Raw genomic sequence first — 19,491 nt, forward strand, 5'->3', positions numbered from 1 at the left:
GGAGGGCCACTGTTCCTCGACGCGTCTGTCCGGGCTGGAGAATAGCAACGTTCCTTCATCCGCAACAGAGGAACTTCCTCTCTCCGACGCGGAGCTGGCCTGGAGGGAGCTGGGAAGGGACTTGAATTCTTCCCGCACCCACGTAGAACGTCCCAAAGTCTTTCACAGCTTGTGTAGGGCAGGGAAGGCAAATCTGTGCACAGCAGGATCCCATACAGCACACTGGCCAGCCTGTCCGAGTGAGTGATGTTGACCCTCGGGACACTGGGGAGAACTCTTCCCCCCCCCTCCTACAACACTCTTCTCCCAATAGTCCTTTAGCGCTGGAGAGGGGCTATATCTCTGGGCAGGGTGTTGGGGGGGGGGTTTGCTGTATGGGCTTAACTCACTGACCCCCCCCTGTTTTCAGATACAGGTTACAAGCCAGCTGAGAGTGACGGGATCTGCGCTCGCTCCCAGCCGGAGGGAAGTGGGTTTAAATCTCTCGGACTCTCCGGTGATGGAAGGTGAGCGGTGATCGGAGACCCCCGCAGCACTGAGGAGGCCCTGGCGATGGACACCGATTGGGATTGTTAACCTGCTGGTGCTCGGAGCGACAGGGTCCCCCTCCCCTCCCTCTCCCCCATTTATCACACATTGTACGCGTCCTCAAACCGACGTCGAAATCGCTGCAAGTTCTCCCTCACCTACATCTCAGCCCTGTGGTAAACCACTGTTAAGCTTATTGCCTGTGTGTGTGTGACATGCCTGGGCATGTCCCTGCCCGTCCTGCCCGGGTCTCCTCCCCCCCCCCCCCCTGGTCCAGGTATAAAGGTGACTGCTCCCCAACCCCCCCTGCCTCAGTCTCCGGACCAGTTCATCGGCACGGGTGCGCTCCAAGTCTTTTGCTCATAAAAGCCTATTTGTTCTTGCATACAAACTAGTCTTCGCTCGATTGATGGTGCATCAAGCCCCAAACAAAATAATAAACCAGCTCCCTCCCCGCCCCACCCCTGAGCATCGATAGGGTCTCTCTCTGTACCAAAGAACTGCAGACACAGAGCACTGTACAAGGGGAGAAGGTGGATTGGGGTCAGGTGTTGGTGACACAGGGGATGGGGTGGGAGTGGGGGTGAAGCTCTCCTGGGTGAATAGTCCCTCATTGAGGCTGGAATGTGCCTCTTGCTCCCTCGGTGAGGTAGAGGGGGGGGGGGGATGGTCTGTGCACACCAAAGGCGGTCAGATCCCCTCAGTTCAATGAGGTCTCCAGGGACACCGCTGTTGCTATAACACTGTAAGGGCGTTAGGTTAGGACCCCCTCCCCGCCTGTTTCAGTGCTGGGCGGCCTCCCCTACTGGAAGGACAGGAGTTCACACCTGGGGCTGGACTCCAGGGCTGGCAGACTGGGCCCCACCCTCTGCTCTTTGTCCATGATGTGCAGCACATCTTCCAGGATGGAGGGCCCCAGGTCCAGGTGGAGGGACAAGAGGGACACGGTGTTAGACAGCAACTCCTTCTCCGTCTGCTCCATCACCACAAAGTCTCTCTTCGAACGCAGGCAGCCGTTGGTTCCCTGGCCTTCCTGAGAACGTTCCGGAGCCTCTGGCTGCCCGGTGCCCGGGGCACCGTCCGGGGCCTCCTGCGTCTTGTCCGTCCGGCCCGGTTCCGGGCCTGCCGTCGAGGCCGTCTCCCTGGCTGGGGTCTCAGCCTCCAGGTGCAGCCTGGGGGGTTTGGGGGGTGCCTCTGCAGCAGGCTGGGCGGCCGCCCCGGGGCCCCCAATCGCCGGCAGCGAGATGGCGTTCTTCAGCAGGGGGGAGGGCTGGTATTGCTGCTGCTGCCCGCCGTGCAGGCTGGCAGCCCGGGTCAACTCATAGGACACGCAGCGGGCGGCCTTCCCCGACAGCGTGCCACCCTGATTCCCTGGGAGCAGGTGGAACTTGCCTTTCAGGAAGGAGATATCTCCAAAGATATCGTCCTCGCCCCCGCTGCCAATGTGGATGGTGTGGCGGAAATCTCCCAGCGGCGAGCTGATCATATCTGAGGACAGGATATCTCGCAACTTCTCCTTCTTTCCCTTCCGAGTGCTCCTCTTCAGATAGATGGGAGCCTTGGTTGACATCTTCTGGTACTGTGTCTCTCTCTCCCTGTCCCTCTCTCTGTCTCTCTCTGTCTCTCTCTCTCTCCCTGTCCCTCTCTCTGTCTCTCTCTGTCTCTCTCTCTCTCTGTCTCTCTCTCTCCCTCTGTCCCTCTCTCTCTCTCTCCCTCTGTCTCACTCTCTGCCTCTCTGTGTGTCTCTCTCTCTGTCTCACTCTCTCTCTGTCTCACTCTCTGTCTCACTCTCTGTCTCACTCTCTGTCTCACTCTCTGTCTCACTCTCTCTCTGTCTCTGTCTCACTCTCTGTCTCTCTCTCTCTCTCTGTTTCTGTCTCTCCCTCTCTCTGTCTCACTCTCTCTCTGTCTCTGTCTCACTCTCTCTCTCTGTTTCTGTCTCTCTCTGTCTCACTCTCTGTCTGTCTCTGTCTCACTCTCTGTCTGTCTCTCCCTCTCTCTCTCTGTTTCTGTCTCTCCCTCTCTCTCTGTCTCTCTCACTTGATGAAGGAGCAGCACTCCGAGAACTCGTGATTCCAAATAAACCTATTGGACTTCAACCTGGTGTTGTGAGACTTCTGTCTCTCTCTCTCTCTCTCTCTGCCTCTCTCTGCCTCTCTCCCTCTCTCTCTCCCTCTCTCTCTCCCTCTCTCTCTCCCTCTCTCTCTCCCTCTCTCTCTCCCTCCCTCTCCCCCTCTCCCTCTCCCTCTCCTTCTCTCTGTCTCCCTGTCTCTCTCTCTCTCTCTCCCTCTCTCTCTCTCTCTCTGCCTCTGTCTGTCTCTCTCTTTCCCTCTCCCTCTCTCTGTCTCTGGGTAACAGTCCGGAGTTGTTGTCAGTGAAGCCTCCTTGTCTCCCCCTGGTTTAGGTGAAGACGGCTCCCTTGCCTCCCGCTCTCACAGCTTGGTAAAACACAAACGATTGTTCCTGGGATATTCCAGCGGGAACGGGCGAGGGAGGGACGCGCTTCCCACAGGAACAGTTGGAGTCGAACGAGAATCCGGGGCTACCGTCTGCTCACAGGTCCATCCTGGCGAGGAAGAGACTGCGGCTTCCAGACATCAAACACCTCACAAAATTCCTGCAGTCAAAACAAGACAACAGCATCAGAAACTGAGACGGAACGTGCTAGAAATACTCCTCAGCCCAGCAGCCTCTGTGCAGAGAGGGAGAGAGTTAACGGGTCAGTGCTGAGGGAGCGCCGCACTGTGGGAGGGTCAGTGCTGAGGGAGCGCCGCACTGTGGGAGGGTCAGTGCTGAGGGAGCACCGCACTGTGGGAGGGTCGGTGCTGAGGGAGCGCTGCACTGTGGGAGGGTCAGTGCTGAGGGAGCGCCGCACTGTGGGAGGGTCAGTGCCGAGGGAGCGCCGCACTGTGGGAGGGTCGGTGCCGAGGGAGCGCCGCACTGTGGGAGGGTCGGTGCCGAGGGAGTGCCGCACTGTGGGAGGGTCGGTGCCGAGGGAGCGCCGCACTGTGGGAGGGTCGGTGCCGAGGGAGCGCCGCACTGTGGGAGGGTCGGTGCTGAGGGAGCGCTGCACTGTGGGAGGGTCAGTGCTGAGGGAGCGCCGCACTGTGGGAGGGTCAGTGCTGAGGGAGCGCCGCACTGTGGGAGGGTCAGTGCTGAGGGAGCGCCGCACTGTGGGAGGGTCAGTGCTGAGGGAGCGCCGCACTGTGGGAGGGTCAGTGCTGAGGGAGCGCCGCACTGTGGGAGGGTCAGTGCTGAGGGAGCGCCGCACTGTGGGAGGGTCAGTGCCGAGAGAGCGCCGCACTGTGGGAGGGTCAGTGCTGAGGGAACGCCGCACTGTGGGAGGGTCAGTGCTGAGGGAGCGCCGCACTGTGGGAGGGTCAGTGCTGAGGGAGCGCCGCACTGTGGGAGGGTCAGTGCTGAGGGAGCGCCGCACTGTGGGAGGGTCAGTGCTGAGGGAGCGCCGCACTGTGGGAGGGTCAGTGCTGAGGGAGCGCCGCACTGTGGGAGGGTCAGTGCTGAGGGAGCGCCGCACTGTGGGAGGGTCAGTGCTGAGGGAGCGCCGCATTGTGGGAGGGTCAGTGCCGAGAGAGCGCCGCACTGTGGGAGGGTCAGTGCTGAGGGAGCGCCGCATTGTGGGAGGTCCAGTGCCGAGAGAGCGCCGCACTGTGGGAGGGTCAGTGCTGAGGGAGCGCCGCACTGTGGGAGGGTCAGTGCTGAAGGAGCGCCGCCACTGTGGGAGGGTCAGTGCTGAGGGAGCGCTGCACTGTGGGAGGGTCAGTGCTGAGGGAGCGCCGCACTGTGGGAGGGTCAGTGCTGAAGGAGCGCCGCACTGTGGGAGGGTCAGTGCTGAGGGAGCGCCGCACTGTGGGAGGGTCAGTGCTGAGGGTGCGCCGCACTGTCGGAGGGTCAGTGCCGAGAGAGCGCCGCACTGTGGGAGGGTCAGTGCTGAGGGAGCGCCGCACTGTGGGAGGGTCAGTGCTGAGGGTGCGCCGCACTGTGGGAGGGTCAGTGCCGAGAGAGCGCCGCACTGTGGGAGGGTCAGTGCTGAGGGAGCGCCGGCACTGTGGGAGGGTCAGTGCTGAGGGTGCGCCGCACTGTGGGAGGGTCAGTGCCGAGAGAGCGCGAGTGTCCTGGGGCCAAAGGAACATCACTACATCACAGATGATGACCTGTTGTAATCAGATTCGGGAAGATGGTGGTGTTGTGGTCACATCACTGGGCTAGTAATACAGAGACCCCCAGGGTAACGCTTTGGGGGGGGACACGCGTTCAACTCCCATCATGGCAGATGGTGGAATTTAAATTAAATTAACAAAACCGGGAATTATAAAGCTCGTCTCAGTAACGGCGACCGTGGCAACTATCATCGATTGTCGGAAAAACCCATCTGGTTCCCTTTAGGGAAGGAAATCTGCCGTCCTTACCCCGGTCTGGCCTACATGTGACTCCAGAGCCACAGCAATGTGGGTGACTCTCAACTGCCCTCCAAGGGGCAACTAGGGATGGGCAATAAATGCTGGACCCGGCCAGCGACGCCCATGTCCCAGGAATGAATAAGGAATAATTGTGTGTTGGATCTTGCTGTGTGTAAACTGGCTGCATTCCTTCCATTCCGATAGCGGGCGCACTGTGTTTACTGAGAGGCTGTCTGGATGCCGGGTGCAGAGTCAGGCAGGAAGCAATAAAGCTGTAAAGTCACTGCTGGCGTTTGTTTGGGGACAGGGAGAGGATCGGAGAAAAGCCACTGAACTGACTGCAGCTTCAGTTAACATCCCAGCGATATTCTCAGCTTCAGACTATTCCACAAACCTGTGTGTTCCTGTGTGTTCCTGTGTGTGCCTGTGTGTGCCTGTGTGTGCCTGTGTGTGCCTGTGTGTGCCTGTGTGTGCCTGTGTGTGCCTGTGTGTTCCTGTGTGTGCCTGTGTGTTCCTGTGTGTGCCTGTGTGTGCTTGTGTGTGCCTGTGTGCCTGTGTGTTCCTGGGTGTTCCTGTGTGTTCCTGTGTGTTCCTGTGTGTGCCTGTGTGTTCCTGTGTGTTCCTGTGTGTGCCTGTGTGTGCCTGTGTGTGCCTGTGTGTGCCTGTGTGTTCCTGTGTGTGCCTGTGTGCCTGTGTGTTCCTGTGTGTTCCTGTGTGTTCCTGTGTGTTCCTGTGTGTGCCTGTGTGTTCCTGTGTGTTCCTGGGTGTGCCTGTGTGTGCCTGTGTGTTCCTGTGTGTGCCTGTGTGTTCCTGTGTGTGCCTGTGTGTTCCTGTGTGTGCCTGTGTGTGCCTGGGTGTGCCTGTGTGTTCCTGGGTGTTCCTGGGTGTGCCTGTGTGTGCCTGTGTGTTCCTGTGTGTGCCTGTGTGTGCCTGTGTGTGCCTGTGTGTTCCTGTGTGTGCCTGTGTGTGCCTGTGTGTGCCTGTGTGCGCCTGTGTGCGCCTGTGTGTTCCTGTGTGTGCCTGTGTGTGCCTGTGTGTGCCTGTGTGTTCCTGTGTGTTCCTGTGTGTGCCTGTGTGTGCCTGTGTGTGCCTGTGTGTGCCTGTGTGTTCCTGTGTGTGCCTGTGTGTGCCTGTGTGTTCCTGTGTGTGCCTGTGTGTTCCTGTGTGTGCCTGTGTGTTCCTGTGTGTTCCTGGGTGTTCCTGGGTGTGCCTGTGTGTGCCTGTGTGTTCCTGTGTGTGCCTGTGTGTGCCTGTGTGTGCCTGTGTGTGCCTGTGTGTGCCTGTGTGTGCCTGTGTGTGCCTGTGTGTTCCTGTGTGTGCCTGTGTGTGCCTGTGTGTTCCTGTGTGTGCCTGTGTGTTCCTGTGTGTTCCTGGGTGTTCCTGTGTGTGCCTGTGTGTGCCTGTGTGTGCCTGGGTGTGCCTGTGTGTGCCTGTGTGTGCCTGTGTGTGCCTGGGTGTGCATGCATGTGTGTGTGGGCCTGTTTATGCGTGTGTGCGTGTGCGTGTGTACATAGACACAAACATCTATATCCCTGATTATCAACATTTCTCTGAATTGAAGACACAAAACAGTGTCACACGGAACATAATGCACCGGGTGAGAGAGTGCAGAGAGCACCGGGTGAGAGAGTGCAGACAGCACCGGGTGTGAGAGAGTGGAGACAGCACCGGGTGAGAGAGTGCAGAGAGCACCGGGTGAGAGAGTGCAGACAGCACCGGGTGAGAGAGTGCAGAGAGCACCGGGTGAGAGAGTGCAGAGAGCACCGGGTGTGAGAGAGTGCAGACAGCACCGGGTGAGAGAGTGCAGAGAGCACCGGGTGTGAGAGAGTGCAGACAGCACCGGGTGTGAGAGAGTGCAGACAGCACCGGGTGAGAGAGTGCAGACAGCACCGGGTGTGATAGAGTGCAGACAGCACCGGGTGTGAGAGAGTGCAGACAGCACCGGGTGTGAGAGAGTGCAGACAGCACCGGGTGTGAGAGAGTGCAGACAGCACCGGGTGTGAGAGAGTGCAGACAGCACCGGGTGTGAGAGAGTGGAGACAGCACCGGGTGAGAGAGTGCAGAGAGCACCGGGTGTGAGAGAGTGCAGACAGCACCGGGTGTGAGAGAGTGCAGACAGCACCGGGTGTGAGAGAGTGGAGACAGCACCGGGTGAGAGAGTGCAGAGAGCACCGGGTGTGAGAGAGTGCAGACAACACCGGGTGAGAGAGAGTGGAGACAGCACCGGGTGTGAGAGAGTGGAGACAGCACCGGGTGTGAGAGAGTGGAGACAGCACCGGGTGTGAGAGAGTGCAGACAGCACCGGGTGTGAGAGAGTGCAGACAGCACCGGGTGTGAGAGAGTGCAGACAGCACCGGGTGAGAGTGTGCAGAGAGCACCGGGTGAGAGAGTGCAGACAGCACCGGGTGAGAGAGTGCAGAGAGCACCGGGTGAGAGAGTGCAGAGAGCACCGGGTGAGAGAGAGTGGAGACAGCACCGGGTGTGAGAGAGTGCAGAGAGCACCGGGTGTGAGAGAGTGCAGAGAGCACCGGGTGTGAGAGAGTGCAGAGAGCACCGGGTGTGAGAAAGTGCAGAGAGCACCGGGTGTGAGAGAGTGCAGACAGCACCGGGTGGGAGAGAGTGCAGAGAGCACCGGGTGTGAGAGAGTGCAGACAGCACCGGGTGTGAGAGAGTGCAGACAGCACCGGGTGAGAGAGAGTGCAGACAGCATCGGGTGTGAGAGAGTGCAGACAGCACCGGGTGTGAGAGAGTGCAGAGAGCACCGGGTGTGAGAGAGTGCAGACAACACCGGGTGTGAGAGAGTGCAGACAACATCGGGCGAGAGAGAGTGCAGACAGCACCGGGTGTGAGAGAGTGCAGACAGCACCGGGTGTGAGAGAGTGCAGACAGCACCGGATGTGAGAGAGTGCAGACAGCACTGGGTGAGAGAGTGCAGAGAGCACCAGGTGAGAGAGTGCAGACAGCATCGGGTGTGAGAGAGTGCAGAGAGCACCGGGTGTGAGAGAGTGCAGACAGCACCGGGTGTGAGAGAGTGCAGACAGCATCGGGTGTGAGAGAGTGCAGACAGCACCGGGTGTGAGAGAGTGCAGACAACACCGGGTGAGAGAGTGCAGACAGCACCGGGTGTGAGAGAGTGCAGAGAGCACCGGGTGTGAGAGAGTGCAGACAGCACTGGGTGAGAGAGAGTGCAGACAGCACCGGGTGAGAGAGAGTGCAGACTGCACCACTGCACCGGGTGTGAGAGAGTGCAGACGGCACCGGGTGTGAGAGAGTGCAGACGGCACCGGGTGAGAGAGAGTGCAGAGAGCACCGGGTGTGAGAGAGTGCAGACTGCACCGGGTGTGAGAGAGTGCAGAGAGCACCGGGTGTGAGAGAGTGGAGACAGCACCGGGTGTGAGAGAGTGCAGAGAGCACCGGGTGTGAGAGAGTGCAGAGAGCACTGGGTGTGAGAGAGTGCAGAGAGCACCGGGTGTGAGAGAGTGCAGAGAGCACCGGGTGTGAGAGAGTGCAGAGAGCACCGGGTGTGAGAGAGTGCAGAGAGCACCGGGTGTGAGAGAGTGCAGAGAGCACCGGGTGTGAGAGAGTGCAGAGAGCACCGGGTGTGTGAGAGTGCAGACAGCACCGGGTGTGAGAGAGTGCAGAGAGCACCGGGTGTGAGAGAGTGCAGAGAGCACCGGGTGTGAGAGAGTGCAGAGAGCACCGGGTGTGAGAGAGTGCAGAGAGCACCGGGTGTGAGAGAGTGCAGAGAGCACCGGGTGTGAGAGAGTGCAGAGAGCACCGGGTGTGAGAGAGTGCAGACAGCATCGGGTGTGAGAGAGTGCAGACAGCACCGGGTGTGAGAGAGTGCAGACAGCACCGGGTGTGAGAGAGTGCAGACAGCATCGGGTGTGAGAGAGTGCAGACAGCACCGGGTGTGAGAGAGTGCAGACAGCACCGGGTGTGAGAGAGTGCAGACAGCACCGGGTGTGAGAGAGTGCAGACAGCACCGGGTGTGAGAGAGTGCAGACAGCACCGGGTGTGAGAGAGTGCAGACAGCACCGGGTGTGAGAGAGTGCAGACAGCACCGGGTGTGAGAGAGTGCAGACAGAACCGGGTGAGAGAGTGCAGACAGCACCGGGTGAGAGAGTGCAGACAGCACCGGGTGTGAGAGAGTGCAGACAGCACCGGGTGTGAGAGAGTGCAGACAGAACCGGGTGGGAGAGTGCAGACAGCACCGGGTGTGAGAGAGTGCAGAGAGCACCGGGTGTGAGAGCGTGCAGAGAGCACCGGGTGTGAGAGAGTGCAGACAGAACCGGGTGAGAGAGTGCAGACAGAACCGGGTGAGAGAGTGCAGACAGCACCGGGTGTGAGAGAGTGCAGAGAGCACCGGGTGAGAGAGAGTGCAGACAGCACCGGGTGTGAGAGAGTGGAGACAGCACCGGGTGTGAGAGAGTGCAGAGAGCACCGGGTGTGAGAGAGTGCAGAGAGCACCGGGTGTGAGAGAGTGCAGAGAGCACCGGGTGTGAGAGAGTGCAGAGAGCACCGGGTGTGAGAGAGTGCAGAGAGCACCGGGTGTGAGAGAGTGCAGACTGCACCGGGTGTGAGAGAGTGCAGACAGCACCAGGTGAGAGAGTGCAGACAGCACCGGGTGAGAGAGTGCAGACAGCACCGGGTGAGAGAGTGCAGACAGCACCGGGTGTGAGAGAGTGCAGACAGAACCGGGTGTGAGAGAGTGCAGAGAGCACCGGGTGTGAGAGAGTGCAGAGAGCACCGGGTGTGAGAGAGTGCAGACAGCACCGGGTGTGAGAGAGTGCAGACAGCACCGGGTGTGAGAGAGTGCAGACAGCACCGGGTGTGAGAGAGTGCAGACAGCACCGGGTGTGAGAGAGTGCAGACAGCACCGGGTGTGAGAGAGTGCAGAGAGCACCGGGTGTGAGAGAGTGCAGAGAGCACCGGGTGTGAGAGAGTGCAGACAGCACCGGGTGTGAGAGAGTGCAGACAGCACCGGGTGTGAGAGAGTGCAGAGAGCACCGGGTGTGAGAGAGTGCAGACAGCACCGGGTGTGAGAGAGTGCAGACAGCACCGGGTGTGAGAGAGTGCAGACAGCACCGGGTGTGAGAGAGTGCAGACAGCACCGGGTGTGAGAGAGTGCAGACAGCACCGGGTGTGATAGAGTGCAGACAGCACCGGGTGTGAGAGAGTGCAGACAGCACCGGGTGTGAGAGAGTGCAGACAGCATCGGGTGTGAGAGAGTGCAGACAGCATCGGGTGTGAGAGAGTGCAGACAGCATCGGGTGTGAGAGAGTGCAGACAGCACCGGGTGTGAGAGAGTGCAGACAGCACCGGGTGTGAGAGAGTGCAGACAGCATCGGATGTGAGAGAGTGCAGACAGCATCGGGTGTGAGAGAGTGGAGACAGCACCGGGTGTGAGAGAGTGCAGACAGCACCGGGTGTGAGAGAGTGCAGACAACACCGGGTGTGAGAGAGTGCAGACTGCACCGGGTGTGAGAGAGTGCAGAGAGCACCAGGTGTGAGAGAGTGCAGACGGGACCGGGTGTGAGAGAGTGCAGACGGGACCGGGTGAGAAAGAGTGCAGAGAGCACCGGGTGTGAGAGAGTGCAGACGGGACCGGGTGAGAGAGAGTGCAGAGAGCACCGGGTGTGAGAGAGTGCACACAGCACTGATGTTTATTTGATTCAGTGGAGTTTACAGGCAGTTATGCAATGGGATGCCTTCAGTATGAGTCATGGTGCTGTGAGTGAGGAGAGGCAGCCAGTGCGCAGTGATGTCGAGTCCAGGTATCCCACTGAGAGCACACAGCGATCCGCCGGTTTAATGGAGTGTCCGCAGCTGCATCCTCCCTCCCTCCCTCCCTCCCTCACTCACTCACTCACTCACTCACTCCCTCACTCACTCTCCCACTGCAACAGGATGGCCTGCACCCACCGTTCCCCCTCCATCACCTCTCTGTAACACAGCCTGGCAAACTGAGCTACAGATCAGCTCCGAGGGAGCGCGCGAGGGCTATCTAAAAACTTTATCTGTTCGTGTCACAAGGCAGGCTTACATTAACACTGCAATGAAGTTACTGTGAAATTCCCCTAGTTGCCACACTCCGCTGCCTGTTCGGGTTACACTGGGGGAGAATTTAACACGGCCAATCCACCCTAACCTGCACCTAATCCGCAAGACTGGGCGGAGTAGTGGCAGATGGACTTCAACCCAGATAAGTGTGTGGTGGTTCATTTTGGCAGGTTGAATAGGATGAAAGAATATAATATTAAGGGTAAGACGCTTGGCAGTGTGGAAGATCAGAAGGATCTTGGGGTCCGGGTTCATAGGACGCTCAAAGCAGCGTCGCAGGTGGAGGCTGTGGTTAAGAAGGCGTATGGAATACTGGCCTTCATCAATAGAGGAATTGAGTTTAGAAATTGGGAGATAATGCTGCAGCTGTATAGGACCCTGATCAGACCCCACCTGGAGTGCTGAGCCCAGTTCTGGTCGCCTCATTACAGAAAGGATGTGGAAGCCATAGAAAGGGTGCAGAGGAGATTTACAAGGATGTTGCCTGGATTCGGTGGCCTGCCTTATGAGGATAGGTTGAGAGAGCGAGGAGTTTTCTCCTTGGAGAGGCGAAGGATGAGAGGTGACCTGATAGAGGTGTATAAGATGTTGAGGGGTATTGATAGAGTGGATTCTCAGAGGCTTTTACCCAGGGCTGAAATGGTTGTCACAAGAGGACACAGGTTTAGGGTGCTGGGGAGTAGGTACAGAGGAGATGTTAGGGGTAAGTTTTTCACTCAGAGGGTGATGGGTGCGTGGAATCGGCTGCCGGTAGTGGTGGTGGAGGCGGATTCGATAGGGTCTTTTAAGAGACTTTTGGATAGGTTCATGGAAGTTAGTAAGATAGAGGGTTATAGGTAAGCCTAGTAGGTAGGGACATGTTCGGCGCAACTTGTGGGCCGAAGGGCCTGTTTGTGCTGTAGCTATTCTATGTCCTAAATTCTATCTTTGGACATTAAGGGACAATTTAGCATGGCCAATCCACCTAGCCTACACATCTTTGGACACTAAGGGGCAATTTAGCATGGCCAATCCACCTAGCCTTCACATCTTTGGACACTAAGGGGCAATTTAGCATGGCCAATCCACCCAACCTGCACATCTTTGGACACTAAGGGACAATTTAGCATGGCCAATCCACCTAACCTACACATCTTTGGACACTAAGGGGCAATTTATCATGGCCAATCCACCCAACCTGCACATCTTTGGACACTAAGGGGCAATTTACCATGGCCAATCCACCTAACCCGCACATCTTTGGACACTAAGGGACAATTTAGCATGGCCAATCCGCCTAACCTGCACATCTTTGGACACTAAGGGGCAATTTACCATGGCCAACCCGCCTAACCTGCACATCTTTGGACACTAAGGGGCAATTTAGCATGGCCAATCCACCTAACCCGCACATCTTTGGACACTAAGGGACAATTTAGCATGGCCAATCCACCTAACCTGCACATCTTTGGGCACTAAGGGGCAATTTAGCATGGCCAATCCACCTAGCCTACACATCTTTGGACACTAAGGGGCAATTTAGCATGGCCAATCCACCTAACCTGCACATCTTTGGACACTAAGGGGCAATTTAGCATGGCCAATCCACCTAACCCGCACATCTTTGGACACTAAGGGGCAATTTAGCATGGCCAATCCACCTAACCCGCACATCTTTGGACACTAAGGGGCAATTTAGCATGGCCAATCCACCTAACCCGCACATCTTTGGACACTGAGGGGCAATTTAGCATGGCCAATTCACCTAACCCGCACATCTTTGGACACTAAGGGCAATTTAGCATGGCCAATCCACCGAAACTACACACCTTTGGACACTAAGGGGCAATTTAGCATGGCCAATCCACCTAACCCGCACATCTTTGGACACTAAGGGCAATTTAGCATGGCCAATCCACCGAAACTACACACCTTTGGACACTAAGGGGCAATTTAGCATGGCCAATCCACCTAACCCGCACATCTTTGGACACTAAGGGGCAATTTAGCATGGCCATCCCACCTAACCTGCACATCTTTGGACACTAAGGGGCAATTTAGCATGGCCAATCCCCCTAACCCGCACATCTTTGGAGTGTGGGAGGAAACCGGAGCACCCGGAGGAAACCCACGCAGACACCGGGAGAATGTGCAAACTCCACACAGACAGTGACCCAAGCCGGGAATCGAACCCGGGTCCCTGGCGCTGTGAGGCAGCAGTGCTAACCCACTGTGCCACCGTGCTGGCCATAGATGGATGGGCTGAGTGGCCTCCCCTGGTGTGGGAGGGAGCTGGTGCTTGGGAGCCACAGTGGAGGAACGGCTGGTCCATGGACAGGGAAAATCCGGATGTGACAGACTGTTCGGGAAGGAATGGCGTGTGGTTTGCCTGCTCAGACAGCTGCCCAGCGCACACAATTAACTGCGGCTGTAAAAGCAGATCCCTCTCACAGCTCGCTGCCTCACTAACCCAGAGACACACACACTAACCCAGAGACACACACACTAACCCAGTAACACACACACACTAACCCAGAGACACACACACTAACCCAGAGACACACACACACTAACCCAGAGACACACACACTAACCCAGAGACACACACACTAACCCAGAGACACACACACACTAACCCAGAGACACACACACACTAACCCAGAGACACACACACTAACCCAGAGACACACACACACTAACCCAGAGACACACACACACTAACCCAGAGACACACACACTAACCCAGAGACACACACACACTAACCCAGTGACACACACACACTAACCCAGAGACACACACACACTAACCCAGAGACACACACACTAACCCAGAGACACACACACACACTAACCCAGAGACACACACACACTAACCCAGTGACACACACACACTAACCCAGTGACACACACACACTAACCCAGAGACACACACACACTAACCCAGAGACACACACACTAACCCAGAGACACACACACACTAACCCAGAGACACACACACACTAACCCAGAGACACACACACTAACCCAGAGACACACACACACTAACCCAGTGACACACACACACTAACCCAGAGACACACACACACTAACCCAGAGACACACACACTAACCCAGAGACACACACACACTAACCCAGTGACACACACACACTAACCCAGAGACACACACACTAACCCAGAGACACACACACACTAACCCAGTGACACACACACTAACCCAGAGACACACACACTAACCCAGAGACACACACACACTAACCCAGAGACACACACACTAACCCAGAGACACACACACTAACCCAGAGACACACACACACTAACCCAGAGACACACACACTAACCCAGAGACACACACACTAACCCAGAGACACACACACTAACCCAGAGACACACACACACTAACCCAGAGACACACACACACACTAACCCAGAGACACACACACTAACCCAGAGACACACACACTAACCCAGAGACACACACACACTAACCCAGAGACACACACACACTAACCCAGAGACACACACACACTAACCCAGTGACACACACACTAACCCAGAGACACACACACACTAACCCAGAGACACACACACTAACCCAGAGACACACACACTAACCCAGAGACACACACACACTAACCCAGAGACACACACACACTAACCCAGAGACACACACACACTAACCCAGAGACACACACACTAACCCAGAGACACACACACACTAACCCAGAGACACACACACTAACCCAGAGACACACACACTAACCCAGAGACACACACACACACTAACCCAGAGACACACACACACACTAACCCAGAGACACACACACACACTAACCCAGAGACACACACACACACTAACCCAGAGACACACACACACACTAACCCAGAGACACACACACACACTAACCCAGAGACACACACACTAACCCAGAGACACACACACTAACCCAGAGACACACACACACTAACCCAGTGACACACACACTAACCCGGAGACACACACACTAACCCAGAGACACACACACACTAACCCAGAGACACACACACTAACCCAGAGACACACACACTAACCCAGAGACACACACACACTAACCCAGTGACACACACACTAACCCAGAGACACACACACTAACCCAGAGACACACACACACTAACCCAGAGACACACACACTAACCCAGAGACACACACACTAACCCAGAGACACACACACTAACCCAGAGACACACACACTAACCCAGAGACACACACACACTAACCCAGAGACACACACACACACTAACCCAGAGACACACACACACACTAACCCAGAGACACACACACTAACCCAGAGACACACACACTAACCCAGAGACACACACACACTAACCCAGAGACACACACACACTAACCCAGAGACACACACACACTAACCCAGTGACACACACACTAACCCAGAGACACACACACACTAACCCAGAGACACACACACTAACCCAGAGACACACACACTAACCCAGAGACACACACACACTAACCCAGAGACACACACACACTAACCCAGAGACACACACACACTAACCCAGAGACACACACACTAACCCAGAGACACACACACTAACCCAGAGACACACACACACTAACCCAGAGACACACACACGAACCCAGAGACACACACACTAACCCAGAGACACACACACACACTAACCCAGAGACACACACACACACTAACCCAGAGACACACACACACACTAACCCAGAGACACACACACACACTAACCCAGAGACACACACACACACTAACCCAGAGACACACACACACACTAACCCAGAGACACACACACACACTAACCCAGAGACACACACACACTAACCCAGAGACACACACACTAACCCAGAGACACACACACACTAACCCAGAGACACACACACACACTAACCCAGAGACACACACACACACTAACCCAGAGACACACACACACACTAACCCAGAGACACACACACACACTAACCCAGAGACACACACACACACTAACCCAGAGAAACACACACACTAACCCAGAGACACACACACTAACCCAGAGACACACACACACTAACCCAGAGACACACACACTAACCCAGTGACACACACACTAACCCAGTGACACACACACTAACCCAGTGACACACACACACTAACCCAGAGACACACACACACTAACCCAGTGACACACACACTAACCCAGAGACACACACACACTAACCCAGTGACACACACACTAACCCAGAGACACACACACTAACCCAGAGACACACACACTAACCCAGAGACACACACACACTAACCCAGAGACACACACACACTAACCCAGTGACACACACACACTAACCCGGAGACACACACACACTAACCCAGTGACACACACACACTAACCCAGGGACACACACACACTAACCCAGAGACACACACACACTAACCCAGAGACACACACACTAACCCAGAGACACACACACTAACCCAGTGACACACACACACTAACCCAGAGACACACACACTAACCCAGAGACACACACACTAACCCAGAGACGCACACACTAACCCAGAGACACACACACACTAACCCAGTGACACACACACACTAACCCAGTGACACACACACACTAACCCAGAGACACACACACTAACCCAGAGACACACACACTAACCCAGAGACACACACCCTAACCCAGAGACACACACACTAACCCAGTGACACACACACACTAACCCAGAGACACACACACACTAACCCAGAGACACACACACACTAACCCAGTGACACACACACACTAACCCAGAGACACACACACACTAACCCAGAGACACACACACACTAACCCGGAGACACACACACACTAACCCAGTGACACACACACACTAACCCAGAGACACACACACACTAACCCAGAGACACACACACACTAACCCAGAGACACACACACACTAACCCAGAGACACACACACTAACCCAGAGACACACACACTAACCCAGTGACACACACACACTAACCCAGAGACACACACACACTAACCCAGAGACACACACACACTAACCCAGTGACACACACACACTAACCCAGAGACACACACACTAACCCAGTGACACACACACACTAACCCAGAGACACACACACACTAACCCAGAGAGACACACACTAACCCAGAGACACACACACACTAACCCAGAGACACACACGCTAACCCAGAGACACACACACACTAACCCAGAGACACACACACACTAACCCAGTGACACACACACTAACCCAGAGACACACACACTAACCCAGAGACACACACACTAACCCAGAGACACACACACACTAACCCAGAGACACACACACTAACCCAGTAACACACACACACACTAACCCAGAGACACACACACACACTAACCCAGAGACACACACACACTAACCCAGAGACACACACACACTAACCCAGAGACACACACACACTAACCCAGAGACACACACACACTAACCCAGAGACACACACACACTAACCCAGAGACACACACACACTAACCCAGAGACACACACACTAACCCAGAGACACACACACTAACCCAGTGACACACACACACTAACCCAGAGACACACACACACTAACCCAGAGACACACACACTAACCCAGTGACACACACACTAACCCAGTAACACACACACTAACCCAGAGACACACACACACTAACCCAGAGACACACACACACTAACCCAGAGACACACACACACTAACCCAGAGACACACACACACTAACCCAGAGACACACACACTAACCCAGTGACACACACACACTAACCCAGTAACACACACACACTAACCCAGAGACACACACACTAACCCAGAGACACACACACACTAACCCAGAGACACACACACACTAACCCAGTAACACACACACACTAACCCAGAGACACACACACTAACCCAGTGACACACACACTAACCCAGTAACACACACACTAACCCAGAGACACACACACACTAACCCAGAGACACACACACACTAACCCAGAGACACACACACACTAACCCAGAGACACACACACTAAAACCCAGAGACACACACACACTAACCCAGTAACACACACACTAACCCAGTGACACACACACACTAACCCAGTGACACACACACACTAACCCAGAGACACACACACACTAACCCAGAGACACACACACACTAACCCAGAGACACACACACACTAACCCAGAGACACACACACACTAACCCAGAGACACACACACACTAACCCAGAGACACACACACTAACCCAGAGACACACACACACTAACCCAGAGACACACACACTAACCCAGTGACACACACACACTAACCCAGAGACACACACACACTAACCCAGAGACACACACACTAACCCAGAGACACACACACACTAACCCAGTGACACACACACACTAACCCAGTGACACACACACACTAACCCAGAGACACACACACACTAACCCAGTAACACACACACACTAACCCAGTAACACACACACTAACCCAGAGACACACACACACTAACCCAGAGACACACACACACTAACCCAGAGACACACACACTAACCCAGAGACACACACACTAACCCAGAGACACACACACACTAACCCAGAGACACACACACACTAACCCAGAGACACACACACACTAACCCAGTGACACACACACACTAACCCAGTGACACACACACACTAACCCAGAGACACACACACACTAACCCAGTAACACACACACACTAACCCAGTAACACACACACTAACCCAGAGACACACACACACTAACCCAGAGACACACACACACTAACCCAGAGACACACACACTAACCCAGTGACACACACACACTAACCCAGTGACACACACACACTAACCCAGAGACACACACACACTAACCCAGAGACACACACACTAACCCAGAGACACACACACACTAACCCAGTGACACACACACACTAACCCAGAGAGACACACACTAACCCAGAGACACACACACACTAACCCAGTAACACACACACACTAACCCAGTAACACACACACTAACCCAGAGACACACACACACTAACCCAGTGACACACACACACTAACCCAGTGACACACACACACTAACCCAGAGACACACACACTAACCCAGTGACACACAGACACTAACCCAGTGACACACACACACTAACCCAGAGACACACACACTAACCCAGTGACACACACACTAACCCAGTAACACACACACTAACCCAGAGACACACACACACTAACCCAGAGACACACACACACTAACCCAGAGACACACACACACTAACCCAGAGACACACACACTAACCCAGAGACACACACACACTAACCCAGAGACACACACACTAACCCAGAGACACACACACACTAACCCAGTGACACACACACACTAACCCAGAGACACACACACACTAACCCAGAGACACACACACTAACCCAGAGACACACACACACTAACCCAGAGACACACACACACTAACCCAGAGACACA

The 19,491-nt window shown here is 55.5% G+C and overlaps 1 protein-coding gene across 2 annotated transcripts in view; it reads right to left on the reverse strand.

The window, feature by feature from the left end:
* Positions 1-1,193: 1,193 nt before the first annotated feature.
* The window catches only part of LOC144489078 (cdc42 effector protein 2-like), a 38,464-nt gene continuing 20,166 nt past the window's right edge, over positions 1,194-19,491 (reverse strand). For both annotated transcript variants that reach the window (XM_078207028.1, XM_078207027.1), the window contains exon 2: positions 1,194-3,145. In XM_078207028.1, coding sequence (XP_078063154.1) covers positions 1,331-2,098 — 768 coding nt within the window. In that variant the 5' untranslated portion in view covers positions 2,099-3,145 and the 3' untranslated portion in view covers positions 1,194-1,330. The remainder of the gene's footprint in view (positions 3,146-19,491) is intronic.

Source organism: Mustelus asterias, unplaced genomic scaffold (assembly GCF_964213995.1).
Source record: "Mustelus asterias unplaced genomic scaffold, sMusAst1.hap1.1 HAP1_SCAFFOLD_1994, whole genome shotgun sequence".
Taxonomy (NCBI): domain Eukaryota; kingdom Metazoa; phylum Chordata; class Chondrichthyes; order Carcharhiniformes; family Triakidae; genus Mustelus; species Mustelus asterias.